This window comes from Cladophialophora yegresii, assembly GCF_000585515.1.
Source record: "Cladophialophora yegresii CBS 114405 chromosome Unknown aczIN-supercont1.3, whole genome shotgun sequence".
NCBI classification, from domain to species: domain Eukaryota; kingdom Fungi; phylum Ascomycota; class Eurotiomycetes; order Chaetothyriales; family Herpotrichiellaceae; genus Cladophialophora; species Cladophialophora yegresii.
Window position 1 is genome coordinate 3,423,205 of NW_006913047.1, and position 18,530 is coordinate 3,441,734.

An 18,530-nucleotide genomic window follows, 5' to 3' on the forward strand; every position below is an offset into this window, starting at 1 on the left:
CTCAGCTATGGACAGCAGCAGTGCCTTGTCGGGCACACCAGAAAGCTACGGTGCCCGACTCTCTTGGTCAGGTCGCAAGACACCACAAGACCTAGAGATGCCAGCTCAGGTCAGTCTGCCCCGAAGCTGTCCGCAGCAAAGCAGCCCGCCTCAAAGCAATCCGACCACGGGAGTTTCCCGGCACTGCGAAGGGTTCGCATCTCGACGGTAATACTCCGCTACACGCACCACTTGTGCTCATCGTCGCCTTTTTGCCTCATCTGAGGTTCATGTCACCAGACCACCTCGTCTCAGCAGCAACCCTAGGCGCACATTTCCTCGCCTAGCCACAAACTCTCAAGTTCGGCGCTTTGCATCGGGACCAGAATCCTCATAGCACCGAATGCTCTTGATCCAGTACTGGGTGTGGTGGCAGTAGTCTTGCTCGTTGGTAATATCCCAAGAGCCATCACCCGTGCAGTCATCTTTGCTGTACAACATGCACTCGGCAAAGGAACCGGTACACTCGGAGATCCAGACGTTGTTCATGCCAATCCAAAGCGGATGGCAGGCATAGTCATTGACGACGAGTTCCTCGACCGCTAAGATTGTTGTTAGTGTCCGTCCAATGACACTACGATCTGAGAGAGGTGGCTTGGGACACTCACAATGTTGGCCACAGCCGGCGTCGTTGAGTTGAAAGATACAGCACTCAGCGCAGGTCGAGCTGGATCACACGGCCTGTTAGCACTTTTTTCACTCCAGCATAGGCTGGCGAAGTGGTCCACCAGCCCGGGCGTCGGGTAACAGTAACCGGAAATTGACGCAGAGATGAGAAGAGCCACGGAGGTGACAAACGAGACTCACCAGCCAGCTTGATTTGGGGACTGACCAGCAGGGCAGGCGGCTTCCATGCTGGTGTTGCGAGCAACGAGAGAGTTGGTCATGTCGATCCGAAGACCTCCGGCAGGGGGCAAGGCGCTTGCGACAGAGAGGTTGATGTGGGTCAGGAATGCAAGCGTCAGCACGAGAATCAGGTTCTTGACAATGAATGCCATGTTGATCAGAGCAGAAGTGATGTTGTCGACGGCTTGTCTGAGAAGTGATTGCACGGAGAGAAGGTCGTTGTCGAAAGAAATGTTGAGGCTGACAAGGTAGAGAAAGCCACGAACGATAAAGAAGGACCCCGTTATAACGCGAGAAAGATGGCGGCAGCGATATTCACGTTCAGGCCACCGCGTCACGTATTGCCAATGACACTTTCTTCACTTCACTTCACTGCTTCATGGACACGTCCCCTTTCACCTGAGGCTGATATTCCAACATGGCGGTACTTTCCGAAGCCCGACCAGGGGAAGGACAAGTGAAGCCTTTGTGAAAGGTAGGCGTAGATGTGCTCGGTAACCTGGCTTGAAGGTCAAAGTCGCCTTGCAGGTCTTCTAGCCGAGCAAGGCGTACGATACACTTTCTAAGCAGTGCCACAGAGGTGTACCAGAAGTAGTAGAGCATGACTCCATTAGAATGTAAATACTGGCCACAACGGAGGCAGGGATTCGTCGACACGGTTTTACCAGCAAGCACCTTTACGCCCTGACATTCGATATTCATTACGGCGACCCACCTTGTCGGGACCGGAGGCATGGCCTGGCATGGGATCAAAGTCAAGGCAGAAGCACGACTAGGCCACAGCGCTCTAGAAACAGATCATTCATTGACAACTTTTGGTTCCTCGTGTCCTGCATGCTCGACCCTCCAGACCCCTGCCTGTTGCAAAGAAAAACGAGGCCACCAAGTCGGGCTGGGCCCTTCTTCGGCGGTCATCCTTTCCTATCTATACCCAGCCTTCAGACATGACAAGATCCCAAACACACTACCACCAACACCAGCATCCCATGGGCCAACTAAAACCAAGCAAAGAAGCACTAGAAAAGCCGATAAGATGGGGAGAAGATAAAGCAGGTTTCATGTGGAAAAAAATGGGACAGAAACGCCAGGATGCGCCGGCTGCCCGAATTCTATCAGTAACCGCCTCTTGTGCAAAAGGCGGGAAAAGAAGCATGCTGGTGTCTTGGGAGCGTTCATTGAACGTCCAGCGGCTAGCCTGTACCCAATAGCTCCACGCTTCGCACTTTGCACTCATGCCTCCATCCAATGGACATCAAGCACTCTACCCAGGACAGGACACTGCCTAGTGCTTCGCGGTGACTTTCTCACCGGTGAGTTTCTCAACGGCCTCCTTTGCACTGTTGGATTTTTGTAAGCCAGTGTTCTCAATGAGGTGTGTAAGGGACAAGTCGGGCACTTACATATCACCCAACGCAACCATGCAAATGGTCTGCCAAACACCAAGACCTATACGAGGAGCGACGCCACGATATAGACCCTTGATCCCGTTGTTGCTGTAGATGTAGTTTAACGTCTTGCCCACGGTCAAGTTCTTCGGCCGGTTGGGATCCGCCGACTTGCTCTGCATCTCGACACGGATGACCTCGATGGGCTGGTTCCAGGCGGAGAGACCACCGCCCAGACCGCTGGCAAGAATCTTTTCGAATGCGCTCATCTTCTCGCCGTTCTCTTTGCCCGTGACTTTCCGGATCCCCTGCTCTGCCAGTCTAGAGAGACCGAACCGGGATCCCCAGTTGGTGACCTGACGGATGGCGACGGCGTTGACGCCCTTGTTGATCCCCCGGATGCCTTCTTTTCTGTAGATGTCGGCAAAGGTGGTGAACGTCGAGGGAGGCTTGATGCCCTGCGCGGCCATCTTGTGCTGTGTGATCTCCACGGTCTTCATGCATGTGCAGAACCCCATGGTCGCGTAGGCTTGGGCCAACCCGCCGACCATACCGCCCGTGATCCCGGCCACGAAGTTGCCGGCGCCGAAGGTCTTCGCGTAGTACTCGGCCTCAGAGGCCACGAACAGGAGGACGGCGCCTTTGGTGGAGGCTTCGATCCAGGCCCATGGGATGAGACCTTGGTAGACTATCCGGCGAACATCTCAGTTAGCCGAGGCGCTTCTCATTTCTCAGCCGCCGAACCCCATGACTTACAGCCAAAGACACCACCGCGACCCCATATCCGCGTCATGGCACCGGCGAATGTGTCTGATCGGTGGGCGGCCATGGTCGTCTTGACCACTTCTAGAGGCTGTCCAAGGGTGGTGACCTCAAACAAGTTGAGACCAGCACCGAGGAGCAGGTTGCTGAACTTGACGGGCTTCTTCTCGATTTTCTGCGGCCCAGGCGCAGGGGCCATGACAGCTTGAGTGGACATCGCTGGAAGAGGTGTGGTATTGTCTACCCTGACCAAGGGAGTATGAGGGCTTCGTCGCCTCGGGAATTAGGAAATGAATGAAGGACAAGGTGCAGACAAGAAACGAGTATAGACGAATGTACCACGCAGACAAAAAGCAGGAGCGGAGACTAAGCCACAAGAGACGGAGGTGATCTGACAAGACAATGATGTTTGCAGGCGTTCGGAGTTGGGTTGTTCAGCTGTAAGAAGTCCTTCGGTGAAAGAAGAACTGTGAGATCTTTCGTCCAGCAGCATATCGGCGCAGGCACCTCGACGAAACCCCCATACGGGCCAAAACAAGATTAGTGTGGCTGTGGCTTCGGCGTGTTGAGGGCTCCTCAGGGTTCCTCAGGCATGGCCCGCTTGTTGCTTCGGCCGCCGCCTCCCTAAATTGTGGGTCGATGGGCCCCTGTTTTGCCAGCTAGGGCCACCCAACGGGCCCTCTCGATCTCAACATCCGAAAATAAAAGTTTCCCAAGATTGATCCCGGTCCGTCACACGCCTCTACAGCAGTACCTCGCACAGTCCGTGGCTATCCACTGACTGTGGAACGTCAGCTGAGCCTTACAGGACTATAACAAGACTGAGATATAGCAGTTTTTAATTGTAAGAAGACGCGGGAGTCGAAGTAGACGTCAAATCTGCATCCAACAGCGCTCGTCAATTAAACAGTGCCATATCGACCGGCGGGTAAGATCCCATCCTGGCCGTACAGGCCACCCGCAATTGCCCGTCACCTTTCGCCTTTTGATACATAGAAATCTGCTCGCGGTGTACAACTCTTTCCCTAGACCTAAGTCTACAACGAAGCGCCAACCAACTTCGCATAAGCATCCGTGCTGAATGACTTGGGTCGCTCGATAGGAGCACCGAGAGCACGATCGATGATGAGCTGCGGCAACACACCGAGAGCGCGGGAGACGCCAAAGAGAACCGTGTAGTAGTTGGCTTCAGTCAAGCCGTAGTATTGCAGAAGGACACCGGAGTGCTAAATCACGTGTTAGTACCGAGTACAAGCAGGAATGTCGGAATTTGGGCACGACTTACGGCATCAACGTTGGGGTACGGGTTCTTGGTCTTGCCGTGCTCGGTCAAGACACCGGGGGCAATCTTGTAGACCTGGCTGACAAGCTTGAACATGGGGTCGTTGGGAAGCTTGCGCAAGGCGAACTCGCGTTGTGACACATAACGAGGGTCAGTCTTGCGGAGGACAGCATGACCATAACCAGGGACGACACGACCGCCGTTGAGGGTCTCCCACAAGTATTCGGTGATCTTCTGGTCACTGAGGTCGTCACCGATGTGCTGCTTCATCTTGGTGAGCCAGTTCAAGACTTCCTGATTGGCCAAGCCGTGGAGAGGACCAGCCAGGCCGTTAAGACCGGCAGCCAGCGACAGCATGGGAGAGCTCAAGGCGCTACCGACCAGATGGGTGGTGTGAGCGCTCACATTACCACCCTCATGGTCAGAGTGGATGGTGAGGTACAGACGCATGAGCTCAACAAAGTCTGCGTCCTCACCGTAGCCAAGCTGATTGGCCAAGTTGAAGCCATAGTCCTTGTCTTTCTGGATAGGAGCGACCTTGCCGTCCTTGTATGCATTGCGGTAGATCTTAGCTGCGATGGTTGGCAGCTTGGCAATCAGGTTCATCGAGTCTTCGAATGTGTATTGCCAGTATTCTTTCTTGTTGATGCCCTTGGCATAGGCTTTGGCGAACTCGGAGGTGTGCTCGAGAGCAACAACGGCGATGGAGAACTGTGCCATAGGGTGCATGTCGCTGGGGCAGCGATCGATGAGCTCTTCGACGAATTTGGGCAGATCCGACCGTGCAGCCCAGTCGGCGGACAGGTCGCGGACCTGCTGCTCAGAGGGGACCTCGCCGGTCAAGAGGAGCCAGAAGAGACCTTCGGGCAGGGGCTCTTCGCCGCCAGGAGCTTTGGGAAGGGCTTCCTGGCATTCCGGAATGGTTCGGCCCCGGAATCGGATACCCTCTTCCGAGTCGAGGACAGATCCTTCCCAGACCAACGACTTGATGCCTCGAGCACCGCCGTAGACTTGATCTAGGGTGACCTCGCCAATGACTTTGTTGCCATAGTCCTTCCTCAGCTTCTTGACTTTCTCGACCTCTCCTGGGAGCTTGGCAGCGAAGACCTCTTTCAGAGTCTATGAAACAGCTACAGTCAGCGAGGAAGCTCTCAACTGGCTCCTAGGTAAGCTTACCTGTGTACTCGCGGCGCGGACGCCATTGAATGCGGCCTTTTGGACAAGAGGCCGGGTCGAAGATCGGAGCAGGAAGCTCCCCAAGCGTAGTGAAGAGGCCATCGTGGTAGCAAGGAGACGTGACTGAAGAAAGGCAGGCTGGTACAGGCAGGACGAAAGTTACGTCAAGGATCGTGAAGCACTGCGGGAAAAAAGGTGCAGATAGCAAAACAAATTTAGGGAGGAGAAAGCTGCAAGATGATGAGAACCCTCGATTGAGATGGGGCCGCGCGCAAGGTTCGGATAGGTGGTCCTTCAACTGAACCTTACGTCGTTGCCATTTGAGGTGCTGCAACCAGCCAACAGCGGTGCTCCGCAAGCCACAGGGAGCTAGCTCCCCTTCATCCAGCAGCTCACATCCGAGCTTCGCAGTCCGAAGTTCCTTGTGTGCGAAAGTCACCTGATATGCGGAACAAATCTCTTCCTTCCCGGATTTGGCTGCCCTCTTTCGGAGTACTCGTACTGCGTCAAAATCTCCGCTCTTCGTCTGCCGGCCATTTTGATCTTCAACCTCCTCTTTCCTCCACCTTACCACCCGTTCATCCATCACCATCGACTCATCACCCATCGCGCTCCATCCCTTTCGCCGTCTATGCTGCTCAATAGTGTCATCAGATTGTAAAAGAATTCGTCACGGGTACTTCACCTCTGCTGCGTACCGTCGCTAGTTCCTCGGTCCTGCCACTGCCTGTCGCAGTTGCCACACGCGCTGTAGAAGTCCTCGTGCGAGGGCCGCATCCTACAATAAGAAGGAGAAGACGAGAAGAAAGTGTCACACAACTGCATTGCGATTCACCTCTACTTCAGCTGTGTCTGAAGTCCATAAAAATCTCTTCCTGGGGCATTCTTGAACTCGCCTAGATCGGATCGACTCGACCTGCTTGGTGCCTCCTCTCTAGTCAGAGCATCTCTATCTTGCAAAGCAATCGTCCTCTAGACGGCTGTAGGCGCATTACTGGTACACCATGTCTTCCGCCGTAGCGGAGCTGGACTCGATCTTGCAGTCCATGCTCAATCTCAAACCGCCCGGAGTATCCGGTTCTAAGATCACATCCATCACCACCCTGTGTACAGCAAATGTTCAAGTACGTCGATCTATTCTTTGGGCCCGCCTGCACCGCCTGAAAACTGACCCCGTCATAGTCCGAATCAGTCCTCATTCAGAAACTCTATACCCACTTCAAGAAGACGCCAGGAACACACAAACTAGGAGTACTCTACGTTCTAGACTCAGTGACGCGACAATGGGTAGATCAGGCCAAAAAGTCAGGTCAACAGCTGGGTAGCGGAGCTCCTGATGGGACCTTTGCTGCTGGTGTGACTCGAGTGACCGAACTGCTGCCCGTGCTCATGAACGATATTATCGCCACTGCGCCCGACGACCAAAAGGTATGCTTATCATGTCTACCGCACCGTTAAACCAGCAGCGGACGTAGCATTCCCTCCCCTTTGCGTGAGGCAGGCCTTTCGGTGCTTGTTTATTCATGATCATTCACTGTTTGCTAGCTTCTTTGAACCGAACTCACCTCTCTTCTTGGTTATTAGGTCAAAATCAAGAAACTCCTGGAAATCTGGGAACGATCAAACACATTTCCTGCACCACTGCTTGCTTCACTCAAAGAGAAACTAGATGCACCCAAAGGTATACCAATATTCGCTCTTCCTCTGTACGGGCGCCATTCTAATCCTAATGTAGTTTCGACCACACCCGAGGGATCACCAGCCCCCGGTTTCGTACCACTCGGGCACGCAGCACATACTGATACTGTTGCAGCGAAGCCTCCTCCACAGCAACAGGACACCTCAGCCATTCTGGAAGCCCTCAAAAACATGGCGAAACAGAACTCTGCAGCGCAACCAGCTGCACCGGCACCCGCGCAAGCTAGTTTGAATAATCTCTTAGGCGCGCAAAATGGGATCCCTCAACCGAACAGTACCGTAATCCCGGGATCTGCTTCTGGTGTCGCTGGTGGGCAGGCCGTAAACCCGCTTGGAGCTCTATTTGCTGGGTTGAATAATGGTGTACAAAGCCAGAGTCCTGCAAATGTACCTGCGAATCCGCTTGCTGCTTTCTTGCCTCAACAAGCTCCCGCTCTGGCAGTGCCACAGCCATCTGCTCCTCTAGGCCAAGATCCTCAAGCACAAATGCAATTCCAGCTTCTGCAGATTTTGGCCGCTCAGGGTGTGCCTCCTGATCAATGGGCTACTGCTCTACAGTTGCTGGCAAATGGCGGTGGTGGTGCGACTGTCCCGCCCGCTGTGTCGGGAAACAATTGGGCTCAAGGACAATCACGTGACGGCCAAACCCGCTCCCCTCCCAACCAGTATCGACGTCGGTCACGCTCTCCTGGCTTCGATAGGCGTCGCGAACTGTCTCCGCGACGTGGTCGTCGAGATAGTCCCGGAGCTGACGGCTATCGTAATGACCGCGACGGTAGACGTGGTGAGTACCGCCAGCGCAGCCCGGTGAGGAATAGACGTCGAAGCCCTTCACCTGCGGGCGATTTCAAACTCCCTCCACCAGGCCCAAAGACCGTCCAGTTCGATTCTACACTTCCTAGAGGCCACATCAAAGTTTTCAGTCGAACACTCTTTGTTGGAGGTGTCACCTCGTCGGAGGCTCATTTGCGGAGCTTGTTCAGTGCCTATGGTATTGTGCAAACCTGCATTGTCAACATCGACAAACGCCATGCTTTCATCAAGATGATCAATCGCAAAGATGCTGAAAGTGCCCGGGCGGGTATGGAAGAGCACAAGTCGGGAGACATGCAACTTCGCGTAAGTCAAGAACCTGGTTCCTGATCTCGGCGAAATCTAGCTGAACTGACAATTTAGCTGCAGACCAAATGGGGCGTTGGCTTTGGACCACGTGACTGCAGCGACTATCAAACTGGCGTTAGCGTCATTCCGATCGAACGCCTCACGGATGCCGATCGCAAATGGCTCCTCACCGCCGAATATGGCGGGACGGGTGGAGCACCAATCCAAGAAGGCATGGTGGTTGAGGAGCCCGACATCGAAATCGGTGCTGGTGTTTCCTCCAAAGGTAGGTACTCTACGACCTTTTCTCGCTATGATGATCTGACTCCGATGTAGCCATGAGTAGACGTATTGCTACCGACAGTGGTGGACGACGAGGCCCACAGTCTTCTCGCAACTTTGAGGGTCGTGACGACAACAGATTTAGAGATAGCAATCGCCGAGATCGAGACGACCGAAACTCCAACAACCCGAACAATATGCCAGTTGGTGTCATGCCAAACATGCCCTTTCCCATGAATTTCAGCAACATGCCTGGCATGCCTGCCTTCCCACCTGGGTTTCAGCTGCCCAACTTCCAGCCGCAACAGAACCAAGAATAGACAAGCGACATGATAATGAAGGCAGACCTCGAGCTGGGTACCAACAAGCAGGGTGTTGGGGGTGATGGCTATCATGACTTGAGGCACGGATCATGACATGAACTGCACATATCTAATAACCAGCTTATCGAGGCGTCGTGGCGAAAAGGCGGGATGGCCTGGTTGGTTGTTCATTACGGCAAATCCTTTTTTCTTCTTGAACATCGTCTTGCATTGAAAATTGTAAAGGTTCTGAGAGACTCTCAGTGTCTATGCTTTGCGTTAACATTAGGAAGCTTGCAGCGAGGGGAGGATGCTGGAACAGAAAAGTGCGCGCCGCGAGAGTTCGGAAGGGTTTCCAAACACGCTTCTCCTTCGAGCTTCACTGTTCATCTGTGAATGGGAAGCACTGCAATCCAAGTGTATCGTTGGTGGCACCGCCATCAGTTTCTCACCTGTTCAACATCGATCTTGCTCCATAGAGGCCGAGAATAATACATACTGCGAGGAAAAACAAGGCGGTGAATGGGGACTGTGAAATTGTAGGCGGCATCCACGTGCTACACACGTGGCCTCGACCCAACGCTGACTGTGTACTCCGTACTCCGTACCCAGAAGAACATTCTCATCTCTGGTCACACAAACCCGACATCCGCCTGAAGGAGTCTTCGCCGGCCACTGCCTGTCTCATGATCCCATCGCTCCATTGATTTCTGGCATGTCAAGATGCTGATAGTGCCAGCGGATAAGGCTTTAACGCCTAGCACTGTCTCGGTCACTAGACTCTATGAGTCTTGGAGGCAAAGGCGCCAAGCAGAAAGACCAAGAAAACTAACATGCATGGAAGCCACATGTGAAGTCGCTGTGAGGATGGGGTGGGTTGACCGATTGGTTCCGGGGAGCTTGAATGGATCTCTGCTCTTCCGATCGGCGCTCGAGGCCGCGCCCAAGTACGAATGGGAGACACGAGATTGCGGGGGTTGGCCTCTCCCCGAACTTTCTACGCCGTCACCTTCGGACGTGATTGCGACCTGCAATCACTTTCATCGCACTTTCCACTCGCCTTACTATATTACACAAATCCGTTCATCCTGCCTGGGAACGGAGCGTCCATCGCGACGGCCTGGGAACTGCAGGTCTTGTGCCTTCGTCAGCCCAAGGATTGATCGCTGTCATTCACTTCTATCTTCGCGTTTTCATCCTCATCCTCACACCGCGTTACGCAAATGGAGTTGACATAGCACACTTACCATTTACCTCCCTTTATCTTAGCCAAATATGGTAGACAACGCTTCCGACGTCAGCGACGCTGCATCCACCGACTCTTCCCCCAATAAATCAGAACCTCAACTCCAAGTGAGTGTGCATAACATTCCTCTGGACGAGAGACCGGACGTCCTGTTCACGCCTCGGCGAGCCTCGAGGAAAGAGAAAGAGGAAGATGATGAGGAAGAGGATCTCGACGCGCTCATCGAAGAGCTCGAATCTCTCGATCCAGATGCCGAACTCGAAGCCGAAATTGAGACCGTGGCCGGTGCTCGAAATGTACCTGAGGAACTCCTTCAAACCGACACCCGAGTGGGCCTGATTGAGCCGGAAGTCATCGCTAGACGAAAGAAATATGGTCTCAATCAGATGAAGGTAGAGAAGGAAAACTTGCTGTTGAAGTTTCTGGGCTATTTTGTCGGTCCCATTCAATTTGTCATGGAGGTATGGGTGCATGCGATTACCCATCTCGGCAATGCTTGTACTGACATCTTGTCCCACAGGCTGCCGCAATCCTCGCTGCCGGCTTGGAAAATTGGGTCGACTTTGGCGTCGTTTGTGGTCTGCTCTTGCTCAACGCCAGTGTCGGGTTCATTCAGGAATTCCAAGCGGCCTCGACTGTGGAAGAGCTCAAGAAGACCCTTGCTCTCAAGGCGGTGGTCCTTCGAGAAGGCCGCCTGATCGAGATAGAAGCCCCCATGGTTGTTCCAGGAGATATCCTCCAATTGGACGAAGGGACAATCGTACCAGCCGACGGTCGTCTCGTCACTGAGGATGCTTACTTGCAAGTCGACCAGTCCTCCATCACTGGCGAGTCCCTGGCAGCCGACAAGCACTTGGGCGACACTTGTTACGCTTCATCGGCCGTGAAGCGGGGGTCGGCATTCATGATAGTCACGGCAACAGGGGATAACTCTTTCGTCGGTCGAGCTGCCGCTCTCGTCAACGCTGCATCAGGTAGCAAAGGTCATTTCACCGAGGTCCTCAACGGAATTGGCACAGTCCTGCTAACGCTTGTGGTCTTAACACTGCTTGTGGTCTGGGTCTCATCCTTCTATCGCTCCAATGACATCGTCACCATCCTCAGGTTCACCCTGGCGATAACCATTATCGGTGTGCCTGTAGGTCTCCCAGCCGTTGTCACTACCACTATGGCTGTTGGTGCCGCATATCTGGCAAAGAAGAAGGCAATCGTCCAGAAACTGTCGGCGATTGAGTCGCTCGCTGGGGTCCAGATTCTCTGCACAGACAAGACCGGTACCTTGACGAAGAACAAGCTATCCCTCCACGAACCTTACACTGTGCAGGGCGTCGACCCTGAGGATATGATGCTCACTGCATGTCTCGCTGCGTCTAGAAAAAGGAAGGGCATGGATGCTATCGACAAGGCGTTTCTCAAGGCCCTGCGGTACTATCCTCGAGCTAAAAAAGCTTTGTCCAAATACAAAGTGGTGCAGTTCACACCGTTCGATCCGGTCTCGAAGAAAGTGAGCGCCGTGGTCGAATCACCTTCAGGTGAACGCATAATCTGCGTCAAAGGAGCACCACTTTTTGTGCTGCGGACTGTCGAAGACGACCACCCTATTCCTGAGGAAATCGATATTGCATACAAGAACAAAGTCGCGGAGTTCGCAGCTAGAGGTTTTCGTTCTCTGGGCGTTGCTCGAAAGCGAGGTGACCACTCTTGGGAGATCCTGGGCATCATGCCATGCGCCGATCCACCTCGATATGACACAGCAAAGACCATCAATGAAGCGAAGTCCCTGGGGCTTTCTATCAAAATGTTGACTGGCGATGCTGTCGGCATTGCGCGAGAGATGTCTCGGCAGCTCGGACTGGGAACAAACGTCTTCAACGCCGACCGCCTCGGGCTCTCCGGCGGTGGCACCATGCCTGGCTCAGAGGTCTATGACTTTGTCGAGGCAGCTGATGGGTTCGCAGAAGTCTTCCCTCAGCACAAATATAATGTCGTGGAGATCCTCCAGCAGCGAGGTTACCTAGTGGCGATGACGGGCGATGGTGTCAATGATGCCCCCTCCCTGAAGAAGGCGAACACTGGCATTGCCGTCGAAGGCTCCTCCGATGCAGCCCGATCGGCTGCTGACATTGTTTTCCTGGCTCCAGGGCTATCTGCCATTATCGACGCATTGAAGACATCTCGCCAGATCTTTCATCGTATGTACGCCTACATTGTTTACCGCATTGCCCTTTCACTTCACCTGGAGATCTTCCTCGGGTTGTGGATCGCCATTCAGAACCGGTCCATGAACCTCGAACTGGTCGTCTTCATTGCAATCTTTGCCGATATCGCCACTCTCGCAATTGCATATGACAATGCACCTTATTCGAAAACACCGGTCAAGTGGAACCTGCCCAAGCTATGGGGCATGTCCATTCTACTAGGTATCGTCCTGGCTGCGGGAACTTGGATTGCGTTGACCACGATGATTGTTGGTGGGGAACATGCCGGTATCGGGCAGAACTTTGGGCACAAAGATTCCATTTTGTTCCTTCAGATCTGTCTGTCGGAGAATTGGTTGATCTTCATCACCCGTGCGAACGGTCCTTTCTGGTCGAGCGCCCCTTCATGGCAACTCTTTGCAGCAATCTTGCTTGTTGACATTCTTGCAACTCTTTTCTGTATTTTTGGATGGTTCGCCGACGGACGAACAAGCATTGTCGGAGTCGTCCGCGTTTGGTTGTATTCATTTGGCGTGTTCTGTGTCATGGCTGGCGTGTACTACCTTTTGCAGGACAGTGTCAAATTCAATGACATTGTCCACGGACGCCGATCTAGGGGCAATAAGGTGCTCAAGAAGAGGGACATGGAGGATTTCTGTGAGTCGATCCTAGAGTGCCATTCTGGCCCGTTCACTGACTTACATGTGCAGTGGTGTCGTTGAATCGCGTTTCCACCCAGCACGAGAAGATCGCGTAGTAGCGATCTGTATGCTACAGGCTGGCAACGTGGTCACAGATTCAGCAAGAAGACCGCGAAGTTGGCCTCGTCCACAGCTCAACCACGAGTTACTCTTCAAGAACAACTATGCCACCGACACAGCCTTATCCAAGACACCAATGTTGGAGCTGGAGCAGCTCTTTGCCACGGAGTCACAGCGAGTGAAACCTACAAGGGCTGTACTTCCGAAAGTGAACTTCCCCGAAGAGCCTTCTTTGGCACAAGAAGTCACATCGCAACAAACAAGTGGAACCGTCAGAGGTGAAGCTTCAGCATCGAGGAAACCAGCTGAAACAACCCTGTCCGGTCCGTCTGATACGACCGAAGCCTCGTCATCTCGGACGAAGGCATCATCAGATCCGTCCAGCGGAACGCCTCTAACGGAGGCCTCGACGTCAGAAGCCAGGCAACCCAAGACGATGATGTCGCGGCACGGTGCACCCGATGAGGTTTGGGGTTTCGATCGCCTGGCGGTCAGGAGGACAACTCGAACGGACATCGAGAAACAAGAATAGATCATTGATACCCTACTACGCATGCAGGATCCCACAAAGGGACTATGATACCCATGAGGAAGTATTGGACTTGAGCGATGGCGCTGTCTGGGGTTATTCATGCTGTCACTCAAGAAGTGGGGGAGCACGGCGGTAGATCATGGCCGAGGCGAAAGGGGTGTTCGATAGGGTGGGCCATGGGAATCATCCCCAAGATGCAACTTGCGGGACTGGGTCCAAAAAACTAGGACTAGACTCTGTTCTCCGTACAGACCGTTTATGCCTCCTCAAGCCCTGATGCAGGCTTTCTCTTCAAAGGTCTCGAGTGGTCCAGGAACGCCATCGCCAGAAGTAAGAGCATCTGAATTAAAAGGTTGCCTGGCTCCACGCCCCAGCCTTGAATCGCTCGAAAGGTAATGCAGCGCAATCAGGCCCGGTTCTCGACCTTGTCCTTCTCGATCATGATCTCGTCGTCCCTGCGGTCTGCTCCGGTTTCGACTTGGCCATTTCCATCTGCATCTCCAACCTCGACCCGCATGTGCACTTGTTTCCCAACATCTTCGTGGTCCCCTGCTCGATTCGCACGCTCTTCGTCCTCGTCCATCTTCCTGCTCCGTCTTAACTGTTGCAAGGCGTCGTGGGCTTCAGCGGCGTATTTACATTTCAAGCGTATGGCCTCGCCATACTTGTAGAAGATGAAGGGGAAGGGCGCACACGCCAGCGCCAGGAATGCCGGGATGGTGCTCGCCCAGTGGATGCCCAGGTTGTTGTACATCTGGACGGTGAAGAGCGGGAAGATGGCCCCGAAGAGGGAGCGCAGCATGCTGCTCGCCGCGAGCACGCTGGCCGCGTAGATGACGTACGCATCGATCAGGTAGTTCATGGCCGCCAGGAACACGAGCACCACGCCGAACCCGAACGGCGCGGACGCGATGATGCACACGATCCAGTGGATGGAGGGGAAGTTTGTCCACGCGAACACGAACATGCCGATGGGGATAGCCACGGCGCCGACCATGGCAGGCGGGAGGCGCGCTTCGGGCGGTGCTTCGCCTTTGTGCTCTTGCTCGACGCGCGCGTACCGCTTGTTGTCGAAGATGGAGTAGATGATGCCGAGGGTCATGCCGACGGCGACGCCGATGAAGGCTAACCCGCTGATGCCCTGGGACCAGCCGCGGTCTCGGCCGAAGACGATCGGGAAGGCCCCGAAGAGCATGTACAATGTCCCGTACAGGATGGCCATGTAGATGGAGATCAGCAGGACGATGGGTTCCAAGATCATCAACACCCAAGGGCGGAGCAGGGCTTTCTCGAACGCCGCCCGCGGAGTGACTTTGCCTTGGCGTTTCTCGACGGTCGAGACGTAAGTTTTGCCGGTTCGGGCCGTCAGAGCCTTCGCGCGCCGGGAGAGGATGAGGGGAGCGTAGGTTTCAGGAACCACCAGGCTGCCGATGATGCAGACGACGCCGGAGAAGATGGCCATCACGCCCTCTAACCATCGCCAGCCGACCGACTGAGAGACGAACCCGCCGACAAGGGGGCCGATACTCGGGCCCAAAAACGGCGCCGAGGCGAAAACGGACATGCCCATCCCGCGTTGCTTGGCCGGAAAGATGTCAGCAACCACACCGCCGGCGTTTGTCAGTGGCGAGGCCCCAAACGTGCCGGCCAGGAACCGCATGACGATGAGAGACGCCATGGAATTTGCCCCCGCCGCGCCGGCGTTGAAGACGGTGAGGACGGCGTAAGTGCCACAAAATAAAATCTGACGGCCATATAATTCACTCAGTGGGGCCCATAGTAGAGGTCCGATCGCGAATCCAAGCACGAAAAGAGCCACGCCGAGCGTGGCGACCTCTTGAGAACTCCCAAACTCCTCGTTGATTTGCTCGATGGCGGCCGTGTAGGCCGTGCTCACGAACGCCACGGCCAAGGCTGCGACCGCGACGGTCATGGTAAGGCACCATTTCTTCCAGTCCGGCCAGTTCATGGGGTTTCGAGGGTCGTCGGGGATGAATTCGACGACGTAGGGGTCATCGTCCGTGCCGGAGCCTTTGTAGGGGTATTTCAGGACTGCCTCTGTGATGAGCGTCTGGCTCGCCACGAGGCGCCAATGCGGGATATGCGGGGTCTTTTGGCCTTCGACGTCGGGGGTGGGAGCGTCTGTCAGGGTCGAGGTCGATGAGGTTGCGGGTGACTTATGCATCTTGCTAGTAGTCCCTGAAGGAGATACCTGCCTCGGAGAAGGGAGTGCTTGGGGCGGGAACGAAGAGACAGGGAACAGTGGTTTCTGGGACGGGCTTCAGGACAGAAGAGAAAGGGAACGGTGGTGTTACTGTAACGAAGACACTTGCTCTGATATAGATAAATACCTAGTATTCGTTGATCCCCACGCAGAAATGCAGAGATGCATCGACAGCTGCATAAGGGTATGGCCAACTGGCCACAGGCCACAGGCCATATCTCCGGCAAATTTGGTGGGAATCTCCTTTATCTCCCAGGCTAAAGTCCGTGACGGCTGGCATGAGGTTTTGAGGTGTTGATCGACCTACTAGTGTAGTTACGATGGACGATGGACCATTCGTGCCCGCGGTACGAGAATGGCGGCCTTTACCAGGCCCGGAGGAAAAGCATTTGAACGCCTCGACATCCAGCAGGACGGGGTATCGTGTGAAAAGACAGGGAGAAATAGTGTCCAGAAATGTGCGGTGTGGCAGTTAGGAAGAGATTCACTCTGTCGGGGGTCTGCCATTAGAGTCACAGAATTGACGCCCACCACTGGGCGGGCCGCGTTTTAGCGTTGTTTTCGGCTCGTTCGTATTCGTCGAGAAGTTGAATTCCGGTCCAAGAACTGCGTCATACCACGGTACGTACCAGGTAGGTAATTACTTTAGCATACTCGTACGGCGTGCTCGTACTCCGTAGCGTGAGTTCCATTGGGCGGACTCTTCTCGGTCCAGAAGCCGGATTGCGCTTCCACGACGAGGCACAGGAACACGAGCAAGCGTGGTGGGAAATTTGTAATAAACAAATCACCAGATTCGAGCCATCCGTGCCATCTTGGTTATATATTCTGCGTGTTCGCACTGTGAGTACGAGTATGCTGCAACGAGCTCACTGATCGGATCCTCTGCAGATTGCCATTTCGGGATGCATCTGGAGGTATATCCCGGCCTCGCTTTCATGGCTACCGGGCACCTCCACCGTAAGAGACCAAGCTACAACCACATCCCACAGACCATTATCTCTCAGATGCGCTTGCAAAACAACGTGGATTGGCATAGGACACCAGTTCACGTCAAATGGATGTATCACCGCCCAATGAATGACAAGGTTCGTGCCGAGTATGGTGTCGTCATGATTGTGTGTTTTGTCGCATTTGTCACTTAGGTAAGTATTCCGCCTCAACTTCTGTGCGCAACCTTTGTCTCCAAAAGAGAAACACAGACATATCAATAGACTACCGTTCACAACACCTTCACAATGCCAGAAGCTCCCGGTTCCGGAACAGAAGACCTCCATCGAAAGCATGAGCCTCATCCCGACCCCCAGGAGTTGGTAGGCCATCAAGGCAAAGCCGTCGACTACGAGCCTCACCCAGAGAAGTCCTTGAAGATCTCACCCGAACATGAAGCCATCGTGAAGTCAATCACGAACTTGTACTCCGGCAGCGCCAGCGAGAAGGACATGTCGGTGTACGCCGAAAAGGCCATCTACGACGACCCGCTGTCATACTGCGATATCCGATACAAGATCGCTGGGCAGTGGTACGGGTTGCCCAAGATGTTCGCCAAGCTTGAGACCAAGAAGATCGAGGTGGTCAAGGACACGCCAACAGAGATCATCTTCAAGCAGAGGCAGGCCTACACGCCCAAGGTATTGAACACGACCAAGGAAGTTGATTCTCTGGTGTCGTTGGCGCTGGACAACGAGGGCAAGGTGCGGTATCACAAGGACATGTGGAATGATCAGGACTACAGCCACTCGGGCATTGGCAAGCTGATCAAGAATCTCAATGGCGACCATCTTCCCAAGATCACGCAACCCCCGTATTCGTTATAAATTATACTGAGCCCTACACGACGGTCGAAATCACGTCCTGTCTGAGCGGGCGGGTCCAGGCTAATTTTTGATCTTTTCAGAAAGGGGGAATTTGGTTGGCAGGCTTCACGGATACCTCATTACCTGGCGGTGTGGGTGGGGACAAGTCTTCATGCCAGTGAACACAACTGTAGCGAACGCAACACTTCACTGGACTTGTTGTAGACGATGTGCATTTAGAAGTTCGCTGGTAGGAATGATTTTCAATTGCCCTGCTGCAGGTGTCGGATGGGCCAAACGTTGTCGAATCCTGGGAAGATGTGTACTGAACCAGACGTATCTCATATCCTCAGAGCTGAGTATGGAGGTATGTAAATATGTTTGGATAGGCACGCCGCCAGTGCAGGAAGCCATGAGAAATGGATACGCGGAACGTCGCATGCACCTGGGAGTAAATCGAAGCTCTCTGCCCCCATGTAACTGGTCGTAGATGTGGCTACGGGTGGTATGGAGTACCGTAGAGATATGGCGAATGGACGGTAAAGCGCACTGGGGCGACTGGAATCAGGTACGAGGTACATGTCGGTAATTTCAGTCGCAGCCACAAAAACAAGCATTCGTGGCGGCGCATCAGGGCGCCGTTAGGCAGGAAGCCTGAGCCCCGGGACCCGGTTGTTGGAAGGACTGATGCCCCGAAAACGCGCGTAAAGTTTTCCAGCCGTGGCAGTGAGTGGCTCGCAAGTGGCTCACTGCCTTGTTGGCACTTGGCGTCATGGTCTCGACGCATGCTTCACCTTCAATTCCTGTGACCTCCAGATCCAGACTTGAGTCCCTATTCTGCCCTTCTACATCGGGCTGCGAAATCTAGCAGTTCTCAAAAGGATGGCGACCCAAGCCCAC

The 18,530-nt window shown here is 54.1% G+C and overlaps 7 protein-coding genes across 7 annotated transcripts; 3 read left to right on the plus strand and 4 right to left on the minus strand.

Moving 5' to 3' along the window:
• Window positions 1-336: 336 nt before the first annotated feature.
• Window positions 337-1,037, minus strand: A1O7_04984 (uncharacterized protein; the record flags this gene model as incomplete). The annotated part of the gene is made up of 3 exons (XM_007758994.1): window positions 337-581; window positions 648-706; window positions 847-1,037. The coding sequence occupies 3 exons, from the start codon at window positions 1,035-1,037 to the stop codon at window positions 337-339; spliced, it is 495 nt and encodes a 164-aa protein (XP_007757184.1).
• Window positions 1,038-2,167: 1,130 nt separating this feature from the next.
• A1O7_04985 (mitochondrial DNA replication protein YHM2) lies at window positions 2,168-3,249 on the minus strand (the record flags this gene model as incomplete). The annotated part of the gene is made up of 3 exons (XM_007758995.1): window positions 2,168-2,222; window positions 2,286-2,958; window positions 3,027-3,249. 3 exons carry the CDS (start codon window positions 3,247-3,249, stop codon window positions 2,168-2,170), a joined length of 951 nt encoding a protein of 316 aa, XP_007757185.1.
• An 820-nt stretch (window positions 3,250-4,069) lies between these two features.
• A1O7_04986 (citrate synthase, mitochondrial) lies at window positions 4,070-5,592 on the minus strand (the record flags this gene model as incomplete). Its single annotated transcript, XM_007758996.1, has 3 exons — window positions 4,070-4,258; window positions 4,318-5,433; window positions 5,491-5,592. The coding sequence occupies 3 exons, from the start codon at window positions 5,590-5,592 to the stop codon at window positions 4,070-4,072; spliced, it is 1,407 nt and encodes a 468-aa protein (XP_007757186.1).
• A 902-nt stretch (window positions 5,593-6,494) lies between these two features.
• On the plus strand, window positions 6,495-8,891 carry A1O7_04987 (uncharacterized protein; the record flags this gene model as incomplete). Its single annotated transcript, XM_007758997.1, has 5 exons — window positions 6,495-6,614; window positions 6,673-6,918; window positions 7,075-8,307; window positions 8,371-8,575; window positions 8,626-8,891. The coding sequence occupies 5 exons, from the start codon at window positions 6,495-6,497 to the stop codon at window positions 8,889-8,891; spliced, it is 2,070 nt and encodes a 689-aa protein (XP_007757187.1).
• A 1,257-nt stretch (window positions 8,892-10,148) lies between these two features.
• On the plus strand, window positions 10,149-13,074 carry A1O7_04988 (plasma membrane ATPase; the record flags this gene model as incomplete). The annotated part of the gene is made up of 3 exons (XM_007758998.1): window positions 10,149-10,580; window positions 10,640-12,974; window positions 13,028-13,074. 3 exons carry the CDS (start codon window positions 10,149-10,151, stop codon window positions 13,072-13,074), a joined length of 2,814 nt encoding a protein of 937 aa, XP_007757188.1.
• Window positions 13,075-14,016: 942 nt separating this feature from the next.
• A1O7_04989 (uncharacterized protein) lies at window positions 14,017-15,795 on the minus strand (the record flags this gene model as incomplete). The annotated part of the gene is made up of 1 exon (XM_007758999.1): window positions 14,017-15,795. The coding sequence occupies one exon, from the start codon at window positions 15,793-15,795 to the stop codon at window positions 14,017-14,019; it is 1,779 nt and encodes a 592-aa protein (XP_007757189.1).
• A 1,277-nt stretch (window positions 15,796-17,072) lies between these two features.
• On the plus strand, window positions 17,073-17,651 carry A1O7_04990 (uncharacterized protein; the record flags this gene model as incomplete). The annotated part of the gene is made up of 1 exon (XM_007759000.1): window positions 17,073-17,651. One exon carries the CDS (start codon window positions 17,073-17,075, stop codon window positions 17,649-17,651), a length of 579 nt encoding a protein of 192 aa, XP_007757190.1.
• Window positions 17,652-18,530: the final 879 nt, after the last annotated feature.